The 24,175-nt window shown below is 41.6% G+C and overlaps 1 protein-coding gene across 3 annotated transcripts in view; it reads left to right on the top strand.

Moving 5' to 3' along the window:
• SCN11A (sodium voltage-gated channel alpha subunit 11) overlaps positions 1-24,175 on the top strand; it is a 193,410-nt gene that overhangs the window by 114,755 nt on the left and 54,480 nt on the right. For all 3 annotated transcript variants that reach the window (XM_030810198.1, XM_030810199.1, XM_030810200.1), the window contains 7 exons: positions 3,370-3,549; positions 4,894-4,960; positions 14,685-14,826; positions 15,677-15,874; positions 16,752-16,925; positions 19,541-19,670; positions 20,758-20,996. In XM_030810198.1, coding sequence (XP_030666058.1) covers positions 3,370-3,549; positions 4,894-4,960; positions 14,685-14,826; positions 15,677-15,874; positions 16,752-16,925; positions 19,541-19,670; positions 20,758-20,996 — 1,130 coding nt within the window. The remainder of the gene's footprint in view (positions 1-3,369; positions 3,550-4,893; positions 4,961-14,684; positions 14,827-15,676; positions 15,875-16,751; positions 16,926-19,540; positions 19,671-20,757; positions 20,997-24,175) is intronic.

A 24,175-nucleotide genomic window follows, 5' to 3' on the forward strand; every position in this document is an offset into this window, starting at 1 on the left:
TTTGGAAGGCTGAGGCAGGTGGATCACCTGAGGTCAGAAGTTTGGTACCAGCCTGATCAACATGGAGAAACCCCATCTCTACTAAAAATACAAAAGTAATCAGGTGTGGTGGTGTATGCCTGTAGTCCCAGCTACTCAGGAGGCTGAGGCGGAAGAATCACTTGAACCCGGGAGAGGGAGGTTGCGGTGAACCTGGATCGCCCCATTGCACTCCAGCCTGGGCAACAAAAGCAAAACTCCATCTCAGAAAAAAAAAAAAAATTAGTCGGGTGTGGTGGTGGGTAACTTTAATCCCAGCTACTCGAGAGGCTGAGGCAGGAGAATTTCTCGAACCTGGGAGGCAGAGGCTGCAGGCTGCAGTGAGCCGAGATTGTGCCATTGCACTCCAGCCTAAGGTCTAAAAAAAAAAAAGAAGAACTGAAGGGGAGTCTTGTAGGCACAGGGAGGATCTGGGCTTCACTCTGAAGAAATGGGAGCTGTTGTGTGGAGAGTGGAATGTAGGGGAGATGGGAGAAGCAGGAAGACCTCCTGCTACAGGGAGCACAGTGGACTAAAGATCCCGGCTTCCACCTCTCTGGATTCCCCACTGCATTCATCCACATGCCAAGATCGTGCCTGCCCTGCACAGTGTGTGTGGGTTCTAGTGCTGGCCCATTCCTGAAGCATATGGGATTCTTCTAATAGGAAACTTTGGCTCAGGGACTCTCCAGCGACCTGGCTGAGACTCTGACAGCTGCACTGCAGTCTGAGGTTCTTCCTATCCAATCCTCCTCCCTTGTCTCTCTCTCAGACGTCAAACCTGAGCTGCAGTCTGAAGTTTCTCCCTGCTCACTCCTGCTCCCCCCATTCATCTTTCACAGGCATCCTCCCAACCACCACAAATCTCTTGCACATCTGATCTCAGAATGTCTGCTCCTCAAAACCCAAACTGACACAAGAGAACATAATCCAAGCAAGGGATGGCAGTGCTCTCTGATCAGGTAGTGGTAATGGCGTTGGTAGACACTGGTCTGATTCTGTGTCAATTTGAAGGTAGAAACAATAGCATTTCCTGACTGATGAATTGTATACATGGTGTGAGCAAAAGAGAGGAGTCCAAAATGACTTTTATGTGTGATGTCACTGATTGAGACAGAGAAGGCTGTGAGAGGAGCAGGCCTTGGGGTCAGATTACAAGCTAGCTTTGAACATGTTGTGTTTGAGATGGCTGTGAGACCACCAAGGGAAAGGATTCAGTAGGAAATTAGGTATATATGAGTCTGGGAGTCCAGGGAGAAGTCAGAGCTAGAGATACCATTTCAGGAATCAAGAGTCTATAGATATTTAAAGCTGTGAGATCTGAAGAGATCACCAAAGGAATGAGCATTGATGGAGAATAGAAGAGGACCAAGGTCTGAGCCCCAAGGCACTGAAACATGAAAGGGAGAAGAGGAGAAACCAGGGAAGCAGATGAGCAGCAGCCACCTGTGAAGTAGGAGGGGAACCAAAGGTGGTCTCCTGGAAGCCAGGTGAGGAAGCCACGTTAGCCCTTTGCATCAGGATGAAGCCAAGGTTGGGTGTGAATATGAATTTCAGTTTATTAAAAATAAGGTTATTACAGCACACCCTTTTCCTCTCCTTCCCCTTTCCTCTCTTTTCTTTACTAAAACAAACAAACAGTTTATTATCTTCCCTCTCTGGACTCCTTTCCCCGCACCTTCTCCACTTCCCTTCTTTTCTCTTCTATCAGTGGCTTTGGCAAACTATAAAAAGACATGGGAACTATTTAGTTGTGCTGATGACATAGACATAAACTATACCATATGGCGCCAATACCTAAACGCCAGTCCTTCCAAACAGAAGCAGTAGGTTATTTTTTGAAACTTCAGAAAAGCAACTGAATAGTGATAAAGAAACTGGTAGTTAGAGGACACTTTATGTATAATTTATCTCTCCTCCTCCTCCTCCTCCTCCTCCTCCTCCTCCTTAAGTAGGACTTTGTTTTCCCAGGTAGATTTAGGAGCTTTCTGCATGAGCTGAGCGCCTTTTATTTTCGCGTAAGTAAATACACATTCAGGCAGTCATTTAGCAGCTTTCATGTCCCCTTCTTCATCTCCACACAGGTGAATATGGTTCTATTTTGGCCCATTAAATGCACTGAGATGCCTGGATGCTTTTTGGAAGTAAGAGTGCGAGGTACAATCTTTTATGAGACTATGAAAAAGTGACCCAGGAATCACAATCATCACTCATCCACATTTCTTGCTTTGGAGAAGCCTCTTGTTATAAATTAAAATCTGCCTTGGGTGACGCTGTAGTAACCTCTGGTTTGCCTTCAATTGGTGATATAGTAAGTGTCCCAGCTGGGCCTCCAGGTTCCTGCTATCTGGTGTCATTCTTTGTGGGAAGCCCATCCACTGAGGGCTTGGCCTCCCACTGTACGCTGCCATGTGCTCTCACCTCTACACTGATCAATTGAAATTTTGTCACTTAGTGTCATTCCATGCATTTCAATCACATCTGGGAGTTTATCTCTCCAGCTATCTTGAGACTCAGTCGATTGCTGAAGTTGACTTGTTCTTTTTCCAGCTCTGTCCAGTGACATCATATTGGTAGCTTGAAATCTACTATGGTGGTGAGTGGGGATCAGGATCTATACCACAGAATTCAGAAAACAAGGAAACCTGTAAATGCTATAGATCAGGGCTCTCCTGCCTCCTGCTTGAAGAGCCAGTTTTAAACATTTACTAGCATGCCACAAGATTATTTATTTTGTAACTTTGGCAGCTTAACAGTGTGCCATGGACATAGTAGGTGCTTAATAAATACTTCTTGAATGAATGAATGAATGAAAATAAAACACCCTATTCTAACTGGTAATCTGAGTTTTCCCTCCCAGGATATCCTCATAATTTGGGTCTAGACAAATCTTCATCCCCTATACCCCACAATTTAGCTGTGTCTCATGGTACTCATGTACTTTGACAGTAGACAGTATCTACTAACTGTTAAATACAGGTCTATCTCATTCTCTAGTGTGGCCCCAGCTTAGGTGGTGCCTTTGCAACTGTCCTCAACCTATGCCTTGAGTCCATGTGGCATGTTTCTATTCAAAGCCTCCTTGCTTGCTCCTCATAGCAGTACTGAGGCAGGCATAGGGCAGGAATAGAGAGATTGAGTCTCAAGCTTGTTGACTGCTTTGATGACACTCAGCTTCCAAGGCACAGAGTTGGAGCACAAACTCAAGGCATCAGAATCATAGGCTAGGCTGGAGTCCAGTTCCAGCCTGCAATTTGACAGTTTCTGAAACTTCAGTTGCTCCATACTTGGCCTTTGTGAGCATCTGGCTGAGGGGGATGGGCTTCTCCCCAAGCCTGTCCTCTTTCTCAGGTCTGAAGGTCATCGTGGGGGCCTTGCTGCGCTCTGTGAAGAAGCTGGTCAACGTGATTATCCTCACCTTCTTTTGCCTCAGCATCTTTGCCCTGGTAGGTCAGCAGCTCTTCATGGGAAGTCTGGACCTGAAATGCATCTCGAGGGACTGTAAAATTATCAGTAACCTGGAAGCTTATGGTAAATACCCAACCTTTCTTTCACTCCTTGGTTTTTGCATGCTTAACTTTTCCTTATCCTCACTTGTCCTGCCTTCACACTTCCCTTACAGAGTCTCTTAGCAGCAAGGGAGGACTTCATTCATCCAGGGTGCTCCTGTGGGCAGACACATTTCCTAGAGAATTGCCTCATTCTTTGGGTTGCTACGGAGAAGGAAAGTCTTGAAACTACATACACAAGAGCAATTCTATGCTGTCCCATCCCTTTGCCATTTAGATCTCTGCCCACTTCTTTGTAATGATTCGCAGAAGTTTTCAGAATGCTTGGATTTGGCTAATGATAATCAGCAGCTTCCCAGCACCACTCCTCAAGTATTTCTCCAATGACATGTCCTTTTTTTTTTTTTTTTTTGAGATGCAGTCTAGCTCTGTCACCAGGCCGGAGTGCAGTGGCACGACATTGCCTCACTGCAACCTCTGCCTCCCAGGCTCAAGTGATTCTTCTGCCTCAGCCTCTTGAGTAGCTGGGATTACAGGCATGTGCCGCCACACCCGGCTAATTTTTGTATTTTTAGTAGAGATGAGGTTTCACCATGTTGGCCAGGATGATCTCCATCTCCTGACCTCGTGATCTGCCCACCTCAGCCTCCCAAAGTGCTGGGATTACAGGCATGAGCCACCATGCCCGGCCAACAATACTTCTTTCAGTGCCCACCCTCTCCATGCTGAGGTTGACCCTACACCTACTCCATGTGTCATGAATCTCATGTGACTACACTCTTTTTTTTTTTTTTTTTTTGAGACGGAGTCTCACTCTGTCACCCAGGCTGGAGTGCAGTGGCGCAATCTCGGCTCACTGCAAGCTCCGCCTCCCGGGTTCACGCCATTCTCCTGCCTCAGCCTCTCCGAGTAGCTGGGACTACAGGCACCCGCCACCACGCCCGGCTAATTTTTTGTATTTTTTAGTAGAGACAGGGTTTCACCGTGGTCTCGATCTCCTGACCTCGTGATCCGCCCGCCTCGGCCTCCCAAACTACACTCTCTTGATGTCTCTCATGGGATGGGTCTGTGTTCAGCTTCCCCAGGGAGGATCTTCGGTTCAGTATTATTTAAGAGAGGCAAAGTGGTGGTGGTGATGTCACTGCTTCCTCCTCCAACTTCTCCTTCTTTCTTCTTTTCCCTCCTTTTTTCTTGCTCTTTCCAGAGGTCTTGGGCCCCAGTTTCTCTCTGGACACACCTCCTTTAATCATTTTAGAAGATGTAGAAACATCCATTTTCAAGCATAATCTGCATACTTACTATTCTCTTTCCTTTCGATGTTTTTTTTTTTTTTTAAATCTGAATTTATGACTTTTTCCTCTCTCAGACCATTGCCTTGAAAAGAAAGAAAATTCGACTGAATTCAAAATGTGTGGCACCTGGATGGGTAACAGGTAAGAGGTTTATAATTTTCATTTTTCTCCCAGGAAGAGTACCTCTAGACCTTTTAGAATGGTGTGGCAAATAGTCTTTAATGACTGGTGGACACAGTGATGATAGTTCTCACATAATTATTTCATGTGTCTAAACAGGTTGAGACTTGTGTTATTAAATTAAAAAATCATTTCCTGGTGTTTAAGGCAGCTTTCCTCCCTAGTTATGTTAAATTGGAAGCTTATAAGAAACCTACTGAAACAGTGATATTTTAACTTTATGGAGTAGCTATTCAAGACTTTCAAAGCTGAGAAGGGATGTTATGACTGAGAGCCCTGTGAGGCCCTTGTTTCCTGCTCAGTGGCATTGCCCTGCTGCAAGAGTATCTGAGCATGCTTCTTCTCTTTGGTGACCTGTTGACAACTATTGCCTCTAATTACAAACACAGTTGGACATACATCCACTTATGCTTGTCCCAACAGCTGCTGGCCCTCTGCTCCTATGGGGAAACTCTTTTTTCTTTCAGGATAGCAGTGCTTTCTGTTGTGAAAGATTCAATTCGGTGAAGATTTATTGAGTGTATTTCAAATTAAGATAATATGCAAGGTACTCTGATGAAATACATGACATTCATTCCTAAATTACAAATAGATAACAAGAATCTACAGAGTGCCAAGCCCTGAGTTAGCCTCAAGGAATGCAATTATGAACAAGGCAGCGCCACGCTTTTGGATTTGATAATGTCTTATAGGGAAGACAGATGCACAGAAAATGCAGTTATGTGTTGCATAATGATATTTAGGTTGATAATGGATGCCATATATGATACTGGCCCCATAAAATTATAATACTGTATTTTTACGGTGCCTTTTCTGTGTTTAGATACACAAATTCTTACCATTGTGTTACAGTTGCCTACAGTATTCAGTACAGTGACACACTGTACAGGTTTGTAGCCTAGGAACAATATGCTATGCCACATAGTCTAGGTGTGTAGAGGCTATACCGTCTAGGCTTGTGTGTACACTCTATGATGTTTACACAACAAAATTGCCTAACTACACATTTCTCAGAATGTTTTCCTGCTGTTAAGCAATGCATGACTACTAGAAAGTGTGATGAGTGTTATAAGGGTGATGTGCAGGTGCTGAGAGGTATGATGGGGGTGTGACCTTGTCTGGAGAATTAGGGAAGGCTTCTCTCATTCCATTTGTAAGACACAATAGGTTGTAATATGAGGCTTACTGAGCTTTCTAGAATGATTCTCAACAGAACACACTGCACTGATCTTGTTGAGGATCATTCTAGAAAGAAAAACTGTCTTCCATGAAACCGGTCCCTGTTGCCAGAAAGGTCCCCAACATTTTGGCACCAGGGACCGATTTCATGGAAGATAATTTTTTCATGGGCAGGAAGTGGGGGTGGTTTTGGGATGAAACTGTTCTACCTCAGATCATCAGGCATTAGTTGCTCATAAGGAGCGTGCAACCTAGGTCCCTTGCATGCGCAGTTCACAATAGGGTTCACACTCTTATGAGAATCTAATGCTCACCACTGGAGCTCAGGTGGTAATTCTCACTTGCCCACTGCTCACTTGCTGTACAGCCCAGTTCCTAACAGGCCATGAACCAGTACTGGTCTGGGGCCTGGGTTTGGGGACCCCTGTCTTAAAGGGAGCCCGACAGCTGCTGCATATAGCACTTTTTTTTACCCCTCACACAGGCAGACATGTGTGGTTACCATAGGCAAAATCCAATGTGGGGTGTATAACCTAGACATGCAGAAGGAGCAGGCTTGTTTCCAACTAGTCCTTTTTTTTTTTTTTCCCAAGTCTTTTGCCTCCAAAGTCTCTTATTACAATACTATACTGCTATAAAAAGTCCAAAAAACTATTTTAGCTGTTGAAAACTCAAATAACATCAGGCACAAAATGAATCAAGTGTGAAGCGTATATGACAATAGAGAGTGGTGGGGAAAGTAGAGAGGCAGAGGACACATGCCATGCTTAACAGCAGTCAAACTTGGGTGTTTTTTTTATTTCAATAGGTTTTGGGGGAACAGGTGGTACTTGGTTACATGAATAAGTTCTTTAGTGGTGATTTCTGAGATTTTGGTGCATGAACTGGTCTTCTTTTTAGCTTTCATTTTAAGTTCAGGGGTACATGTGCAGGTTTGTTATGTAGGTAAATTTGTGTACAGATTATTTCATCACCCAGGTATTAAATCTAGTACCCATTAGTTATTTTTCTGATTCTCTTCCTTCTCTCAACCTCCACCATCCAATAGGTCCCAGAATCTATTGTTCCCCACTGTGTGTCCATGTGTTCTCATCATTTATCTCCCATTTACAACTAAGAACATGTAGTATTTGGTTTTTCTGTTCCTGCATTAGTTTGTTAAGGTTAATGGCCTCCAGCTCCATCCATGTTCTCGCAAAGTAATAGAACTCATTCTTTTTATGGCTGCATAGTATTCCAGGGCATATATGCACCACATTATCTTTATCCAGTCTGTCATTGATGGGCATTCAGGTTGCCTCCATGTCTTTGCTATTGTGAATAGTGTGGCAATGAACATTCACTCACATGTGTCTTTATGATACAGTGATTTATATTCCTTTGGGTATATACCCAGTAACGGGCTTGCCGGGTCAAATGGTCGTTCTGTTTTTAGGTCTTTGAGGAATTGCCACAGTTTTCCACAATGGTTGAACTAATTTACACTCCCACCAACAGTGGATAAATGTTCCTTTTTCTCCGTATCTGTGCCAGCATCTATTATTTTCTGACTTTTTAATAATAGCCATTCCAACTGGTGTGAGATGGTATCTCATTGTGGTTTTGATTTGTATTTCTCTAATGATCAATGATGTACAACTGCTATTTATAGGGCTCTTGTCTCTAAGTTTATGTGCCAGCACATCTCTCTCAGTCTAGGTACAATATAAATGCTCCAGAGTTTTATGGTAAACCAACTCCTAGTACACAGCATTCCACACTGATCACAACATGTTTGCTTCTGAGGAGATGGCACTCTGAGAAGGCAGGTCTGTGATCATCTTCCCAGGCAGGCTTTGGTCTGTTCAGGGCCCAGGCTAGTCTTCACCCTCCAGTCACTGCTTCCTCCCCTGCTGACTAATTCACAGTGACTACAACTCAGATCTGAAGTCTAAGTAGGAGGTTCCAGTAGATAAAGAGAAAGAGTGAACAATTCCAGACAGTAGGCACAGCAAGGGTGAGCATAAGTCTTTGGAGCACAAGAGCATGTAGGGAATGATAAGAAGCCCAGCAACTTTTTGGGCAGACAGGCAAGACAGCAGGCAGGAACAGAGACAAGAGCCAACCATGAAGGACCTGATAGCTCATCAGTGCCAACGATTTTGGTCTTGATCACAAAGGAAGCAGGAGACATGGAAAGGTTTTAGGGCAGGCGGATGACTGGGCAGATTAGACATATTTTAAAAGCCACTATGGCTTCTGTGTAGAGAATGGATATATAGAATAGATGAGGAAGCCAATTACAAGACTGTGGTAGAAAGAATAAGGATCATGAAGATGTATAGTGGTGATGAAGAAAGATGGATGGATGCATTCCAGAGACATTTAGGAGATAGAAAGAACAGGACATATCAATATTAGCCTTGAATGTAAATGGGCTAAATGCCCCCACTTAAAAGGCACACAGTGGCAAGCTGGATAAAAAAGCAAGATCCAATGGTATGCTGTCTTTGAAAGACTCATCTTACATATAATGATACCCATGGGCTCAAAATAAAAGGAATGGAGGAAAATATACCAAGCAAATGAAAATCAGAAAAAAAGCAGGAGTTGCAATCTTAATTCGGACAAAACAGACTTTAAACCAACAAAGATAAAAAATAGATAAAAAAGGGCATTACATAATGGTAAAAGGTTCAATTCAACAAGAAGACCTAACTAATCTAAAGGTATATGCACCAAAGATAGGAGCACCCAGATTCATAAGGCAAGTTCTTAGAGACCTACAAAGAGACTTAGACTCCCACACAATAACAGTGGGAGACTTCAACACAGCACTGACAGTATTAGACAGATCATTAGGGCAGAAAATTAACGAAGATATTCAGGACCTGAAGTCAACATTGGACCAAATGGACCTGTTAGACCTCTACAGAACTCTCCACCCCAAAACAACAGAATATACATTCTTCTCATCACCACATGGCACGTACTCTAAAACTGACCACATAATGGAATATAAAACAAGCCTCAGCAAATGCAAAATAACCAAAATTATACTAAACACACTCTCAGACCACAGCACAATAAAAATAGAAGAAAAGACTAAAAAAATCATTCAAAACCATGCAATTACATGGAAATTAAACAACATGCCTCTGAATGACTTTTGGGTAAATAATGAAATTAAAGCAGACATCAAGAAGTTTTTTGGAACTAATGAGAACAAAGATACAACTTACCAGAATCTCTGGGACACAGCTAAGCCAGTGTTAAGAGAAAATTCATAGCACTAAATGCCCACATCAAAAAACTTAGAAATAACTTAACAACGTCACATCACAATGGAAAGAGTTAGAGAAGCAAGAGCAAAGCTAGCAGAAGACAAAAAATAAGGAAATCCAAATAAACACATTTAGAAATGACAAAGGGGATGTTACCACTGACCCCACAGAAATAAAAATAACCATCAAAAACTACTAAAAACACCTCTAAGCACACAAACTAAAAACACCTGGACACAAACACCCTGCCAAGACTGAACCAGAAAGAAACTGATTCCCTGAATAGACCAATAACAAGCTCCAAAATTGAATCTATAATAAATAGCCTACCAACCAAAAAAAATCCCGAGACCAGATGGATCCATAGCTGAATTCTACTAGATGTACACAGAAGAGCTGGTACCATTCCTACAGAAACTATTCCAAAAAATTGAGGAGCAGGGACCCCTCCCCAAATCATTCAATGAGACCAGCATCGTCCTGATACCAAAACCTGGCAGAGGCACAACAAAAAAGGAAAACTTTAGGTCAATATCCTTGATGAACATTGATGCAAAAATCCTCAACAAAATACTTGCAAACCGAATCCAGTAGCACATTAAAAAGCTAATCTACCACAATCAAGTAGGCTTCATCCTTGGGATGCATGGTTGGTTCAACATATGCAAATCAATAAATGTGATTCATCAGGACTACAGTCAAAAAATGCATGAATATTTCAATAGTTGCAGAAAAGCCTTTTGATAAATTCAACATCCATTCATGTTCAAAACTCTCAATACACTAGATATTGAAGGAACATACCCCAAAATAATAAAAGCCATCTATGACAGACCCACAGCCAACATCATACTGAATGGGGAAAAGCTGGAAGCATTCTCCTTGAAAAGTAGCACAAGACAGGATACCCTCTCTCACCACTCCTATTCAACATAGTATTGGGAGTCCTGGACAGAGCAATCAGGAAGAAAAAGAAATAAAGGGCATCCAAATAGGAAGAGAAGAAGTCAAGCTATTCCTGTTTGCAGATAACATGACTCTGTATCTAGAAAACCCCATAGTCTCAGCTCAAAAGGTCCTTCAGCTGATAAACAACTTCAGCAAAGTTTCAAGATACAAAGTCAATGTACAAAAACCACTAGCATTCCTATATACCAACAGCCAAGCCGAGAGCCAGATCAGGAATGCAATCCTATTCACGATTGTGACAAAAGAATAAAATACATAGGAATACAGCCAACAGGGAGATGAAAGATCTCTACGATGAGAATTGCAAAACGCAGCTCAAAGAAATTAAAAATGATGCAAAGAATTGGAAAAACATCTCATGCTCATGGATAGGAAGAATCAATATCATTAAAATGGAAATACTGCCTAAAGCAATTTACAGATGCAGTGCAATTCCTATTAAATTACCAACGACATTCTTGACAGAATTTAAAAAATTCCATTTTAAAATTTATATGGAATCAAGAAAAAGCCCAAATACCCAAGGCAATCCTAAGTAAAAAGTATAAAGCTGGAGGCATCACGTTTCCCAACTTCAAAATATACAACAGGGCTACAATAACCAAAACAGCATGGTACTGATACAAAAACAGTCATATAGATCAATGTACAGAATAGAGAGCCCAGAAATAAGTCTGCACACCTACAACCATCTGATCTTGAACAAAGCTGACAAAACAAGCAATGGGGAAAACACGCTATTCAATAAATGGTGCTGGAATAACTGGCTAGCTATATGCAGAAGATTGAAACTGAACTCCTTTCTTACACCATATACAAAAATCAACTCGAGATGGATTAAAGACTTAAATGTAAATCCCCAAACTATAAAAACTCTGGAAGATAACCTATGCAGTTCCATTCTGGACATAGAAATGGGCAAATATTTCATGATGAAGATGCCAAAAGCAATCAGAATGAAACCAAAATTTGACAAATGGGATCTAACTAAACAAGAGCTTCTGCACAGAAAACAAAAACAAAAACAAAAAACAAAAAACTATTAATAGAGTAAACAGACAACCTACAGAATGGGAGAAAATATTTGCAAACTGTGCATCTGTTAAAGGTCTAATATTCAGCATCTGTAAGGAAATTAAATTTACAATAAGAAAACAACTCCACTGAAAAGTGGGCAAAGGACATGAATAGACTTTTTTTTTTTTTAAAGAAGACTTAGATGCAGCCAATGAGCATATGAAAAAAAGCTCAGCATCGCTGACCATTAGAGAAATGCAAATCAAAACCACAATAAGATACTATTTCACACCAGTCAGAATGGCTAGCATTAGAGAGTCAAAAAATAACAGACACTGGCAATGTTGTGGAGAAAAGGGAACACATACACTGTTAGTAGAAGTGTAAATTAGTTCAACCATTGTGGAAAGCAGTGTGGCAATTCCTCAAAGACCTTAAACAGAACTACTGTTGCTGGATTCATCCCAGCAATCGCATTGCTGGGTAGGTACCCAGAGGAATATAAATCATTCTACTGTAAAGATACACACACATGCATGTTCATTGCAGCACTGTTCACTATAGCAAAGACATGGAAGCAACCTGAATGCCCATCAGTGACAAACTGGATAAAGAAAATGTGGTACACATACATGATGGAATACTATGCAGCCATAAAGAAGCGCAAGATTATGTCTTTTGCGGGGACATGGATGGAGTTAGAGGCCATTAGCCTTAGCAAACTAAAGCAGGAAACAGAAAACCAAATACTGCATGTTCTCACTTGTAAGTGGGCGTTAAATGATGAGAACTCACAGACATAGAAAAGAACATCTACTGGGGCCTATTTGAGGATGAAGTGTAGGAGCAGCAAGAGGAGCAGAAAAAATAACTGTTGGGTACTAGGCTTAGTACCTAGGTGATGAAATAATCTGTACAACAAACCCCTGTGACATGAGTTTACCTATATAACAAACCTGCACATGTACCCCAGAACCTAAAATAATAGGTAAAAATAAATAAATAGAAAGAAAAAAAAATGGAGATTGAAGAGGGGATGTTGGTGTGTATTTGTGTGTACAAAGCCATGTGTAAGAGAGTGGCAGGAAGCGCAAAGGAGAGAAAACTGTTACAGATGTTTCTCATGTCAGTGTGAGTGAGTGATAATGTCATTAGCTGAGATGGGGATGCTGGCAGAGAGGCTTAATCACCTGTATAAGTTGATGAGAGGGTGCACCCAGAGAGTAGGAGATTGAACAAAACAGGCTGATATTTTGAATGGTGACCAAGAAATGAGGGAGATTAAATATGGTAGGTCCATCCTCAGCAGACTCCTGGAAGTTAGAGGGCACCGGGACTTCACAGAATTTCCTCCAGGTCTGGTGAGAAAGAGGGCGCAATGGATGCCCTCCTCCTCAGTCACCCTAAAGCAAAACCTACCACTCACAAATTCCCACTCTGCCCACCAGGCAAATCCCAATCAGCTTGTCAGGTCCTCTGATTAAAACACATGAACAGCTCAGGCTCACCAGGCATCTGAAGAAAATCTTTGGTAAAAAGGAGGCCAAGATAAAGCCACAGAAAATGTGGCCATGAACAAAACAAGAGAACCAGAAAGGGCTCTGAAAACTTTGAATAGTGTTCTTGGTGAAATTAAGAGAGATATTATATACATAAAACAAAAAGCAGCTTGTTGTGAAAAAAGAACAGCAAAAAAAAAAACTTACTAGAAATTAAACATTATTACGCAAAAATCAATATTAGAACTAAAAGATAAAGTTGACAAAATAGCCCCAAAAGTAGGAAAAAGAGAACAGAAAATCTAAGAGTAAATGTCAATTCAAAAGTCCCAACTTTTGACTAAGTAGGAATTCTACAACTGGAGCACAGATTAAACAAAAGGGAGGAAATTAGTGAAGAAATGATGCAGAGAATTTACCTGGGACTAAAGATGGAAGTCCCTCAGTGCTCCAGAAAGTACCCAACACAGTGAATGAGAAAGGACCATGCCAAGGACATTATCATGGCATTTCAGAACTTTTTGGGAAAAGATTTTAAAACTAATGGGCAAAAGAAGGTCACCCACAAAGGAACAAAAATCAAACTGGCATAAGAATTCTTAATAGCAACACAGGATAGTAACTGAGCAGTGCTTTCATATTGCTAAGGAAAAACTTTCACCTCAGAATTCTGTTTCTGGCCAAACTACCAATTGATTGTGAAAATGGAATAAATATATATTCATATATGTGAAGATTACACAATCTTCTTAAGAAGCTAATTGAGAGGTGCTCCAGAAGAATGATGGAGTAAAACATGAAAAAGCCAAGAAAAAATGTCTGCCATAGCAAGAAGTTAATCAACACGAGCTACAATTGATAAATCAAATATCAGTGTAAGCACTATTTAGACATACGGAGGTAGAAGAGTTAACAGTTGTTGAATTTGGGCTTTATAAATGACAGTTAAAGAATTATACAATTGATTTCATTATAAGCTTTTTGGTGCATGTGATTTTTAAGCCATGTGCATGTATTACTTTGATTAAAATACTATTTATTAAAAAACTAAGAAATACATACCCTTAGTACATCTTATAGATACACTCAATAATTTGTGTTTTGGTAATATGTGAAAAGACCTACGTTCAAAGATATTCATTGCTCAAATGTTTGTAAGAGTGAAGGACTGTCAATTACTGAAACCTAAATATTCATCATTAGCAGAGCAGTTAAATAAATCATAGAACTATAGACTTGAAAAGAAAGAAGGTATCTCCCTGTATGGTGATATGAAAAGAGCTCTAAACTATATTGTTCCATTAAAAAAAGCAAGGTGCAGGAGAGTGTGCAAGGCATGTTCCCAGTTTTGTGTGTTATAAAAGTTGTGTATAGATATAGATGTGCTGTATAGTCATAGCAAACTTCTGGAAATTTACAAAAGTAACTGTTAACTATTGCCTCTAGGAAGTGGGATCAGGAGACTGGGAAGAGAGGAAGACTTAATATTCATTGTATGTGCTTTTTTACTATTCATTGTTCATGTGTCACTGTACTCAATTTTTCAATGAAAAACTATCTTATATGAATTTATTAATCAGTTCATTAGCAAAAGAGTCTTGTCAGACAGGGCAGTGGCCACTTTACAAATAAATACTCCCTTCCTCTAGGGCTCCTGGTGTGAGCCCATGGCCCTCGGAAAAACCAGTGTCATTGGAAGGAAAGAGAAGCTTGGTTGTGGCATATATAATTATTTCTCTGTTTGTTTCCAATATCTAGCGCCTGTTCCATACAATATGAATGTAGGCATACCAAAATGAATCCTGACTATAATTATACGAATTTTGACAACTTTGGCTGGTCTTTTCTTGCCATGTTCCGGCTGATGACCCAAGATTCCTGGGAGAAGCTTTATCAACAGGTTGTCTATTTATAGTCTCTCTTTTTCCTCTCTCCCTCCCTCCATCCTTTTCCTTCCCCCTCTATCACTTACCTATTCATTTACCATTTATTTATAACTACCATTCATCCCCCACTTTTATCATCTGTCTCATCTTTAACAGTTGTACTGTTAAATTCTGCCTTAATAATTCTGTTAGAAACTTCAAGAAAATTGGCCGGGCATGCTGACTCATGCCTGTAATCCTAGCACTTTGGGAGGCTGAGGCTTGAGGTCAGGAGTTTAAGACCAGCCTGGCCAACATGGTGAAACCCCAACTCTACTAAAAATACAAAAATACAAAAATTAGCGGGGCATGGTGACAGGTGCCTGTAATCCCCACTACTTGGAAAGATGAGGCAGGAGAATCACTTAAACCTAGGAGGTGGAGGTTGCAGTGAGCTGAGATCACACCACTGCACTCCAGCCTGGGTGATAGAATGAAACTCCATCTCAAAAAAAAAAAAAAAAGAAACTTCAAGAAAATTTTAAATGCAATATTTGGAAGAAGACTCCAAAGAACCCCTCCTCTTCCTAGAAATATTAGCCCCCTGCAGATTCCCTACTGCCCTCTCTCGCCACTTTTATTTTAAAAATGCAGATACTCTTGAGAGAGTTATAGATAGTAAAGTCACTGAAACTTCCACGTGAAGGTGCCCTGAGAGGCAGGGCATCAGGAATCCCTGGAGTATTAGGGAAACTATAGATGATTCTGTGGTCAACTGAGCCCACCAGTGCAATTGTCTGCTACTGTGCGGTCTTTGCTTGAGGTGATGGTCGCTGTCCTGTGGAAGAAGATTTGAGATTCAAGAACATGCTCTGTCCTTCGCAGACCCTGCGTACTACTGGGCTCTACTCAGTCTTCTTCTTCATTGTGGTCATTTTCCTGGGCTCCTTCTACCTGATTAACTTAACTCTGGCTGTTGTTACCATGGCGTATGAGGAGCAGAACAAGAATGTAGCTGCAGAGATAGAGGCCAAGGAAAAGATGTTTCAGGAAGCCCAGCAGCTGTTAAAGGAGGAAAAGGAGGTAGGGACATGGGGTCAGACAGTGGGATCTGGTTTGGGGCGGGGAAGGGGTCCCCAGAGGCAATGTGACCTGAGACTCAAGGCTGCCATCCTTGGCCTGGTCTCAGTACTTTCTCTACTGGTGCTTTTCTGAGAATATAAGTCACTTGAAGAATGGCTGTGCTGCTATCTTTCACAAAATTGTCCAGGCACCAGGCCCTTCAAAACGGGGAATGCTTGGTCTTGATGCTTTTTGACCTTCTGAAGTCTAAGCCTTCTAAGACATGCCCCAAATTACTGACTAGACAATACAACATAAGTATATGTAAATCTAGGCTGTGCTCCAGGCTTTCTTGTGGAAATCTGGAGATGTTTGTGTTCGGGGCCTTTGCTTGAGGTGGACTCTAGAACAATGTTCACCTCTCCCTGTCTGCAATCCTTGTCTTATTTATAGGCCATTCTAACAGTTTCCTTGGAATCTTCACATTCTTCCAGCTCAAGTCTCAGATTTTCAGGACAGGAACGATGTTTTATACTCGCACCGATCCTCTATAAGATTTGTCAGAAGGATGCCCATCGTAAGTGCTTAACATCTGCACTATCAGGCATAAGTATTTATTGAGTGCCTAGCGCATACTGGACACTGTGCTAAGGGGCAGTGACACAGAGATATGAAAGAGTCAGTGCTGCTTTTGGTGGCTGCAATTTCTGTGCAAAAACAGGACATGTTTCCCCAGATAAATAATAACAGAGCTGGCATAGTCCAGGTAGATGATGAGCAATTTAAATGATACAGAGCTACCAGAAGAGAGATTTTCACCACTCTCAGGTCGGGGTCATTTGCAGTGTTTCATGAGGAGGTGTAATCTGTTCTTTAATTGCTTTTGTTCAATTTGAAGGCTCTGGTTGCCATGGGAATTGACAGAAGTTCACTTACTTCCCTTGAAACATCATATTTTACCCCAAAAAAGAGAAAGCTCTTTGGTAATAAGAAAAGGAAGTCCTTCTTTTTGAGAGAGTCTGGGAAAGACCAGCCTCCAGGGTCAGATTCTGATGAAGATTCCCAAAAAAAGGTAAGTCTTTTCCAGGGAATTAATGATACCATAGTGCTGTCCAGAGGGACAGGTCCAATTGCCAATCAAAGTGAAAGAATTCATTTATTCAGTTACTCATTTATTCATTCATCCATTTGCACATACTTTCATGCATCCATGTGTCTTTTCAATTATCCATTTATTTGTAAACATCAATTTAGAGTGTTTACAGTGTTTACTATCTTCTTGGCACTGGGATAGGTACTAGGGATACGTGATTTATACTCCACAGAGTGTATGGCTAATGATGAAGATATACTGATAAGAAGGCAGTTACGAGTCAATGTGATGACTGATGTGCTGATTGCTGTGGGAGAACAGAGGAGGAAATATGTGTCAGTGTGGGCTCCCTCTGAAGCAAACCCAAAGACATTACAACGCAAGTAGATTATTTGGGAAGTGATCCCAGGAAGCACTGGGAAAGGAGGGAAGAAGTGCTATATGGAATGAAAGGTAACCAGTGAAGATGCATTATCAAGCCAGTTACCACTGAAGCCAGGTAGTTGGAGTTTAATCCTTCTGAAGTAAAGGCATCAACACACACACACACACACACACACACACACACACACACACACACACATATATATGTTGGTATATATACCAACTTTGGTCCATCATAGATTAAAGATTGCTGAAGACAGAAGACAATAATTTCTCTCTAATTTGCTACTTGCTGTGCACTAAGGAAGACGGGATTTGAGTCATCAGAGAAAGTCCTCAAGTAAGGACATATGGGTGGGAAAACCAACAGCATCCAGAATTCATGGGGCCTGGGGGAAAAGCAGTGGATAAGAAAAGGGTCCCCAGAAGATGCAGTGTGTCAGCTGAAAGGACGAATTCACCAGTAAAAGGAAAAAGAGAGCATTATCTGCAGAGAGAACAGAATGTGCAAAAGCCTAGAAGCGAAGGCAAGCAGGAGAACGTGACCCATTAGAAAACTTGCCAGTGTGTGTGTGTGTGTGTGTGTATGCGCATGCGTGTGCGCTCATGCGTGCTCATGTGTGATGAGGCTTGGGGGGGTGGGTGGCACAAGGCTATAGTGATCAGTTGGGGGATCACAAAAGACCTCAAAAACAAAGCTAGAGAGTTTACCCTTTTCAATGAGGGCTAGAGGTAAAGAGCATTGAAAGTTTTATGTAAGAGAGGGAGATGACTGGATTTATGAAATCCTGGATGCATTGAAGACAGAGGATTGGAGGAGGGCAAGACTGGAGGCAACCAGTTAAGAGGTTGTTGCAGTAACCAAGTAAGAGGTGTCTGTGGCTTAAACCAGGGTTAGGGAAGTGAGGATGAAGAGCAATTAACAGACGACCGTGATCTGCAGAAGATAAAATTTAGCAGTTGAGTTGATGGACAGTGTGGGGATAAGGCCTGGTTTCCGACATGATTAGCTAACTTGATATAGGGTAATTTATGGAGACAGGAAAGGTACACATTTTGGGAGTGGAAAGATGGCTCATTCAGTTTTGAATGTGCCAATTTCCAGTTGCTTATGGGACCTCCAAGCAGGGATGTTGATTAGGCAGCGTGATGTGCAGAAATGAAGCTGGTTGGGGGGTGGGGGGGAGGGATGGGCAGCAGAAAAAGTTATTCTTATCATTAAGGTGGGGGATGTTCAGACATATTTTAATTGTCCAGAGAAAAGTCAGAAGAGAGGAAGATGCTAAAGATACAGGTAAAGATGGCAAGAGCCACTTTCCTGAGATAGAGGGAGATGTAGTAGGTAGAAGGTGGATATGTATGTCTGATAATGCGGTGGGGAAAGGGAATTGAGGGGCCTTTGCAGAAGTAGGTAGAAGGATCCCATCCACTGATATGATCAGTTCTCTGCTGTAGTAATAGGGAGAGATCTCATAGAAAGACTATCTAGATTGGCTTATCACAAAAGGATAGTTCCCTCTGGGGCCCTGGTCAGTCGGAACCCTTGGAAAATAAGCCACTAGGAAAACCCAAATTTTCTGGATAGCTGGAGGTTTGCACTCTTTAATTCCAGTAACTTTAGAATTGTAGGTAGATGTGAGAGAGTGAGCTAGCCCTTGGGCACAGCTTGAGAGTGTGCTTGAGGTTTAGGATCTAGATTTTGTGATATTTAGTGGGACTGTTCTTTTTAGTTACTGATCGTTTTAAAAACAGTATAGGCAGTTGTTCACTTCACAACTGGAGCCAGCACTTCACAGTCTGGCTCCAGTCCACCTTCCTAAATTTATACTCCACTGCTTCCCTTTAAACATTGTTTTCAAATTAGATTTTATATTGCTTTCATACCCGGAACCATTGCTTACTAATTTTTGTAAAATTTTGTTTGCTCTTTGTTGGCAGTGAATAACACACAGAGAAAGTAAAATCTCTGTAGGTAGGACTCTAGAAATGTGCATGCATAGGAAGTATGAATGATCAAACCAGATTTCTCTTATTTGTTAAATATGAAATAAGAAAACTGAATATTTGGCATGCTGTAAAGATGAGGTGAGTAGACCTATAGAAAATGTTGAGCACTTTTGTTACATGTAGCATTGGAACAAAGTAGTTCGTTAAGTTTTGAGGAGTGGCAGCCCCTGTCTTTAGAAGGTGCACCATGCCTTCTCTTACAGCCACAGCTCCTAGAACAAACCAAACGACTGTCCCAGAATCTATCACTGGACCACTTTGATGAGCATGGAGATCCTCTCCAAAGGCAGAGAGCACTGAGTGCTGTCAGCATCCTCACCATCACCATGAAGGGTAAGTTCCACCTCCAAATCCAAGGGAAAGCCTACTTCAATGATGTCCTTCCATTCTTCTTCCCAATCCCCTAGAAGCCCTCTGCAAAGGAGGCTGTTTTGGAACCAACCCACTGTACCATCCTGCAAAGAGTGACTTCCTTTGCCTCTTTGGAGCATGTAAACAAAGTGGCTTACAGGAAGCAGACCTCCCCTGTGGGCCCACTCTAAACTGGCACTTGGGTAGAGGTGGAAGCTGCCTAGACTTGGGATGGGACTTCTGACCAAATGCATAAACAGGGCCTCACAACCAGGCCGGGGAGTCACAAGAGATCCAAGTGACAACAATAGTCAGTCAAAGAACAGAAGACTTTGAAGTCTCCAGGAGGTGGCAGTTGTTGTTGAAGTTACAGTCAGAAACCCCACATGGGCAATAGAAGACCTGCGTAGACAGGCTGGAACCATCTGATAGACCAAATTAACAGCAGGTAACAGGACCCCACCCCAGGGGTTGGTGTTCAGGAGCAGGATTTACTCCCTGCAAGCGGGGGTCAAATAGGTCCTCTAGCACTTTTAAGCCTAGTGCATCATCTCGTTTGCCCTGCATGTGTCCTTGCAGTGGTGCCAGGGAAATCAGGGGTGGTCTGAACTCAACTAATGGATAGAGTCCCTTTTACTGTTTAAGTGCTTATAGATGCCCCTTCCCTTGAGCCCCGGTTGCCCCTTTTGCCTCTGTTACGGCTGACCTTATGGTCTGTCTTGAGTGGACATAACTTGGGCCTGTATCTATCTCTGTCTTGGATTCACAGCCAGCCAATGTTGACTTCCACATCTATATATATAACAGCAAAGGCCAGCTCCTGGATGCTCAGTAAGAGTGTAAATATTTAATGGACTTGACTGTGCCGCATGCTAGTTGTATGTGGAACGTTGTCTCTTCTGCACTATGATGGGTGGAAAAACCTTTCTGGCTACACAAATCAAAACCTTTCACAACTGATCATGTATCAGGAGGCCCTGGGGAAGAGGGAGGAAGGAATGCACTCAGGCAAAGGGCATCTGGATTGCTTCAGAGCTAACTCCTCAACCTCTCACTCATTCTCCTACAGAACAAGAAAAATCACAAGAGCCTTGTCTCCCTTGTGGAGAAAACCTGGCATCCAAGTACCTCGTGTGGAACTGCTGCCCCCAGTGGCTGTGCATTAAGAAGGTCCTGAGAACGGTGATGACTGACCCGTTTACTGAGCTGGCCATCACCATCTGCATCATCATCAACACTGTCTTCTTGGCCATGGAGCATCACAAGATGGAGGAAAGTTTTGAGAAGATGTTGAATATAGGGAATTCGGTAACATTACTCTTTTAAAAATAAAAAACATATTTCAAACTTTAAAGTATAACTCTTTCAAAGTCTAAACATTTTGTGAATGACCTAACCTAACCTAGGTTTTTGGTCCTCTTCAGTGGAGTGAGGGAAAATATGAATGTTATGGTTTTTCTGTTACCCGGTTCATTTCAGAAATTGTCCATGTGTCCTGAGTTGGCCCTCTGGTATGTTCAGGTATCTCTTTAGTCATTCAGTGGTAAGCCAGATACAAGCAGACATCCTAAAAGGTCAGCTCTCTGAGATAATCAAGAAAATGTTAACCATATCCGGAGAACCATGGTAATGACTGCTGTGGTCCCAGTGATATTCATGACATAATTTGTCACAAAATGATGTGACTACTATTACTAGGTGTTATTCTCCCTGGAAAGATGAATCAGGGCCTGGCAGCTGTGGAAGTTTCACTTTTTTGGGAGGAGTTGTTTCGGGGGTGGTCAGGGTGGGGTGGGGTGAATTTCCAGACTTGAGCCTGCTTCACTATGTTTCTCATTGGATAGATCTAGTCTCAGTTAAATTGGGAAAACTAAGGGGAGCCGACTTTTCAAGGACTGTTCACTTCAGTTTATGGTTCTTGTGGAAGGCATTTTTCTCAAGGAAAAATTAGTCCCTCGAATATCAGAAACAACAAATAATTGCCCACGGGATGATCTACCCTAATTAGCTGATGGGTTAGTGAGCTAAAAACCTTACCAGACTGTCTAGCCTTTTCTTCTTAAACTTTTGTTTTATTTTTCTAATTTAAAAAATAGTAAATGCTGTTTTATTTTTTTTTAAATAAGGAAAAATATAAATAAGGGAAATAGAAGAAATTCATGTCCCATGTACCTACTGACAAAGATGATCATTTTTAGCATAGCAGAACATTTCCAAGCAATATGTAAGCATGTATGTATGTATGTATTTTTATTTATTTTTTTTCTCCTTTTTTGGCATATTTTTTGTTTGTGATGTCTTTTTACATGTCTTTAAAAATTTGTTTTACATTGTTAAAAACCCACTGCAGCTGGGCACAGTGGCTCACGCCTATAATCCCAACACTTTGGGAGGCCGAGGCAGGCAGATCACGAGGTCAGGAGATCGAGACCATTCTGGCTAACACGGTGAAATCCTGTCTCTACTAAAAATACAAAAAATTAGCTGGGCATGGTGGCGGGCGCCTGTAGTCCCAACTACTCGGGAGGCTGAGGCTGGAGAATGGCGTGAACCCGGGAGGCGGATCTTGCAGTGAGCCGAGATTGTGCCACTGCACTCCAGCCTGGGTGACAGAGCTAGACTCCATCTCAAAAAACAAACAAACAAACAAAAAAAAGAACCCACTGCACTAGAGACAGGTACCTGTCATCCTCAGTTCCACAGCCTCCACAAGGAGCAGTGATACAGTGGAACTGTAGTATAAAACCTGGGTGGTTCTCCTCACAGGCAGTCTGCACATAGCACATAAATTCGTTTCTCCATGCTGCCTTTGGGAATAAATGCCTTGTGGGTGTAAATGGGTTAGACTAGATTCCACGCTGCTTGACAAACCTAACACATAGTTCCTTGTAACAGATCAGGGTCTCCTGGCCATGTATTCAGCTATCCTCTGCTGAGGCATCCCAGAAATGAGCTGAAATTGTTTCAGTTGAAGGCAGAAAGCTGTGTCTACAGGGGCATGGTCAGCAGACTCCACCTTTTAGCACCTCCTGGTGGAATGGAGTTACTGAATACGTTCTAGAGAACACTCAAAAACCCAGAGTCATCTCCGTGGACACGGCTTCCCAATTGCAAAGGTGATCTGTTTTGATCTGCTGGTCCAAATTTAGAAAATGAGAAAACCTCCCCATCTCAGATTTCCCACTGATTAGACATCCTGAGTGTGGAGGTGAAGCTATATTTTGCAGTTGGAAACTGAGTGATGGACATTCTTCTTCACTTCCTCCAGAGCAGGAGGAGCCACAGGGACATTGTTGTTTTCCAAGTACACAGGCAGCAGCTGCACCCTAGCTCCTAAAAATTGGCAGGAAATATGTAGAACCATACACATAGCTTGTGTTTCCATTCCATGTGCCTACTCCCTGGACATACAATACCAAAATGGCAGCCACACTATTTACTGCTCCCATGGTAGTAGTGGTGGTGAGAAGCCTTGGAGTCGAGTTCCAAAGAACACATCAAAACTTCCTTCCTCTGATGTGTGGGACAGGATTAAGCCACTCTGTGGAGTTCTGCAGGACTGGACTAGAAAATTAACTCTCTAGGATAGAGATTGCTGTAATCAGAGGGATACACTGAATGCCAAGAAGCCATAAAGAAAAGTTGGATTGAATTGACAAAACTAATGGTCCCAAGGTATCTGGGGATGCTGTAGAGCTTGATGCCTAAAGCCTAAAGGAGATACAAGAAGGAGGAGTGAGTCAAAAGAGGTGGGGATGACTACACAATTATCTAGGACAGGCATCACTGTATGCTTTTAGATACTGGTGGTGACATTGAGCAGAAGTGGATAGCAGTATTTAAAGGAGGAATATGAAAATAAACTTGAATTTTCTTTGTAACTCTTGGTTTATTTTTATTTTTCTACCCTGGATTTATCTTTGCTATCCTTTTGTCTTTAACTTGTGCCATTTTATTTCAGGCATTTTAAAAAATTAATAGTAAATCATTGAATCATTTATAAAAAACAGATAATCCATTATTTTTAATAATCAAATTTAGTCATTTGTAGGTTCCCCCCAGAATTGTAGTACAGTTTTATAACAATCTTTGTAAAGACTTTAATCCTTTTAATGTTACCTTATTATTTTTATATTCTTGCTTTTTTCATTTCTATTTATTTGTGTTTGTATGTGATAAGACTGTGCTATTTGCTGTGAAGAAATGATTTGCTTTATTTTTTGCAAAGATATGGAAGACAGATTTAGTTTTTAATTGGCTACTACATTCAACATTTTTACATATTTCTTAAGTCCGTATTTATCTGATTATTGAAGACAAAGACAAAACTATTTTGCCCATGGAAAATACAAAATTCAGTACTTTTTGTAATTACTGCCTCTTCTTTTTATTCTTTGATATTTTGTTCTGGAAGTGTGAGCCCTGCATTCTGAATGAGTTTTTAGGATTATATTCTGATTCACTAATTCTCCTTTCAACCATAACCA

The sequence above is a fragment of the Nomascus leucogenys genome, chromosome 4 (genome assembly GCF_006542625.1).
Source record: "Nomascus leucogenys isolate Asia chromosome 4, Asia_NLE_v1, whole genome shotgun sequence".
Classification (NCBI taxonomy): Eukaryota; Metazoa; Chordata; class Mammalia; order Primates; family Hylobatidae; genus Nomascus; species Nomascus leucogenys.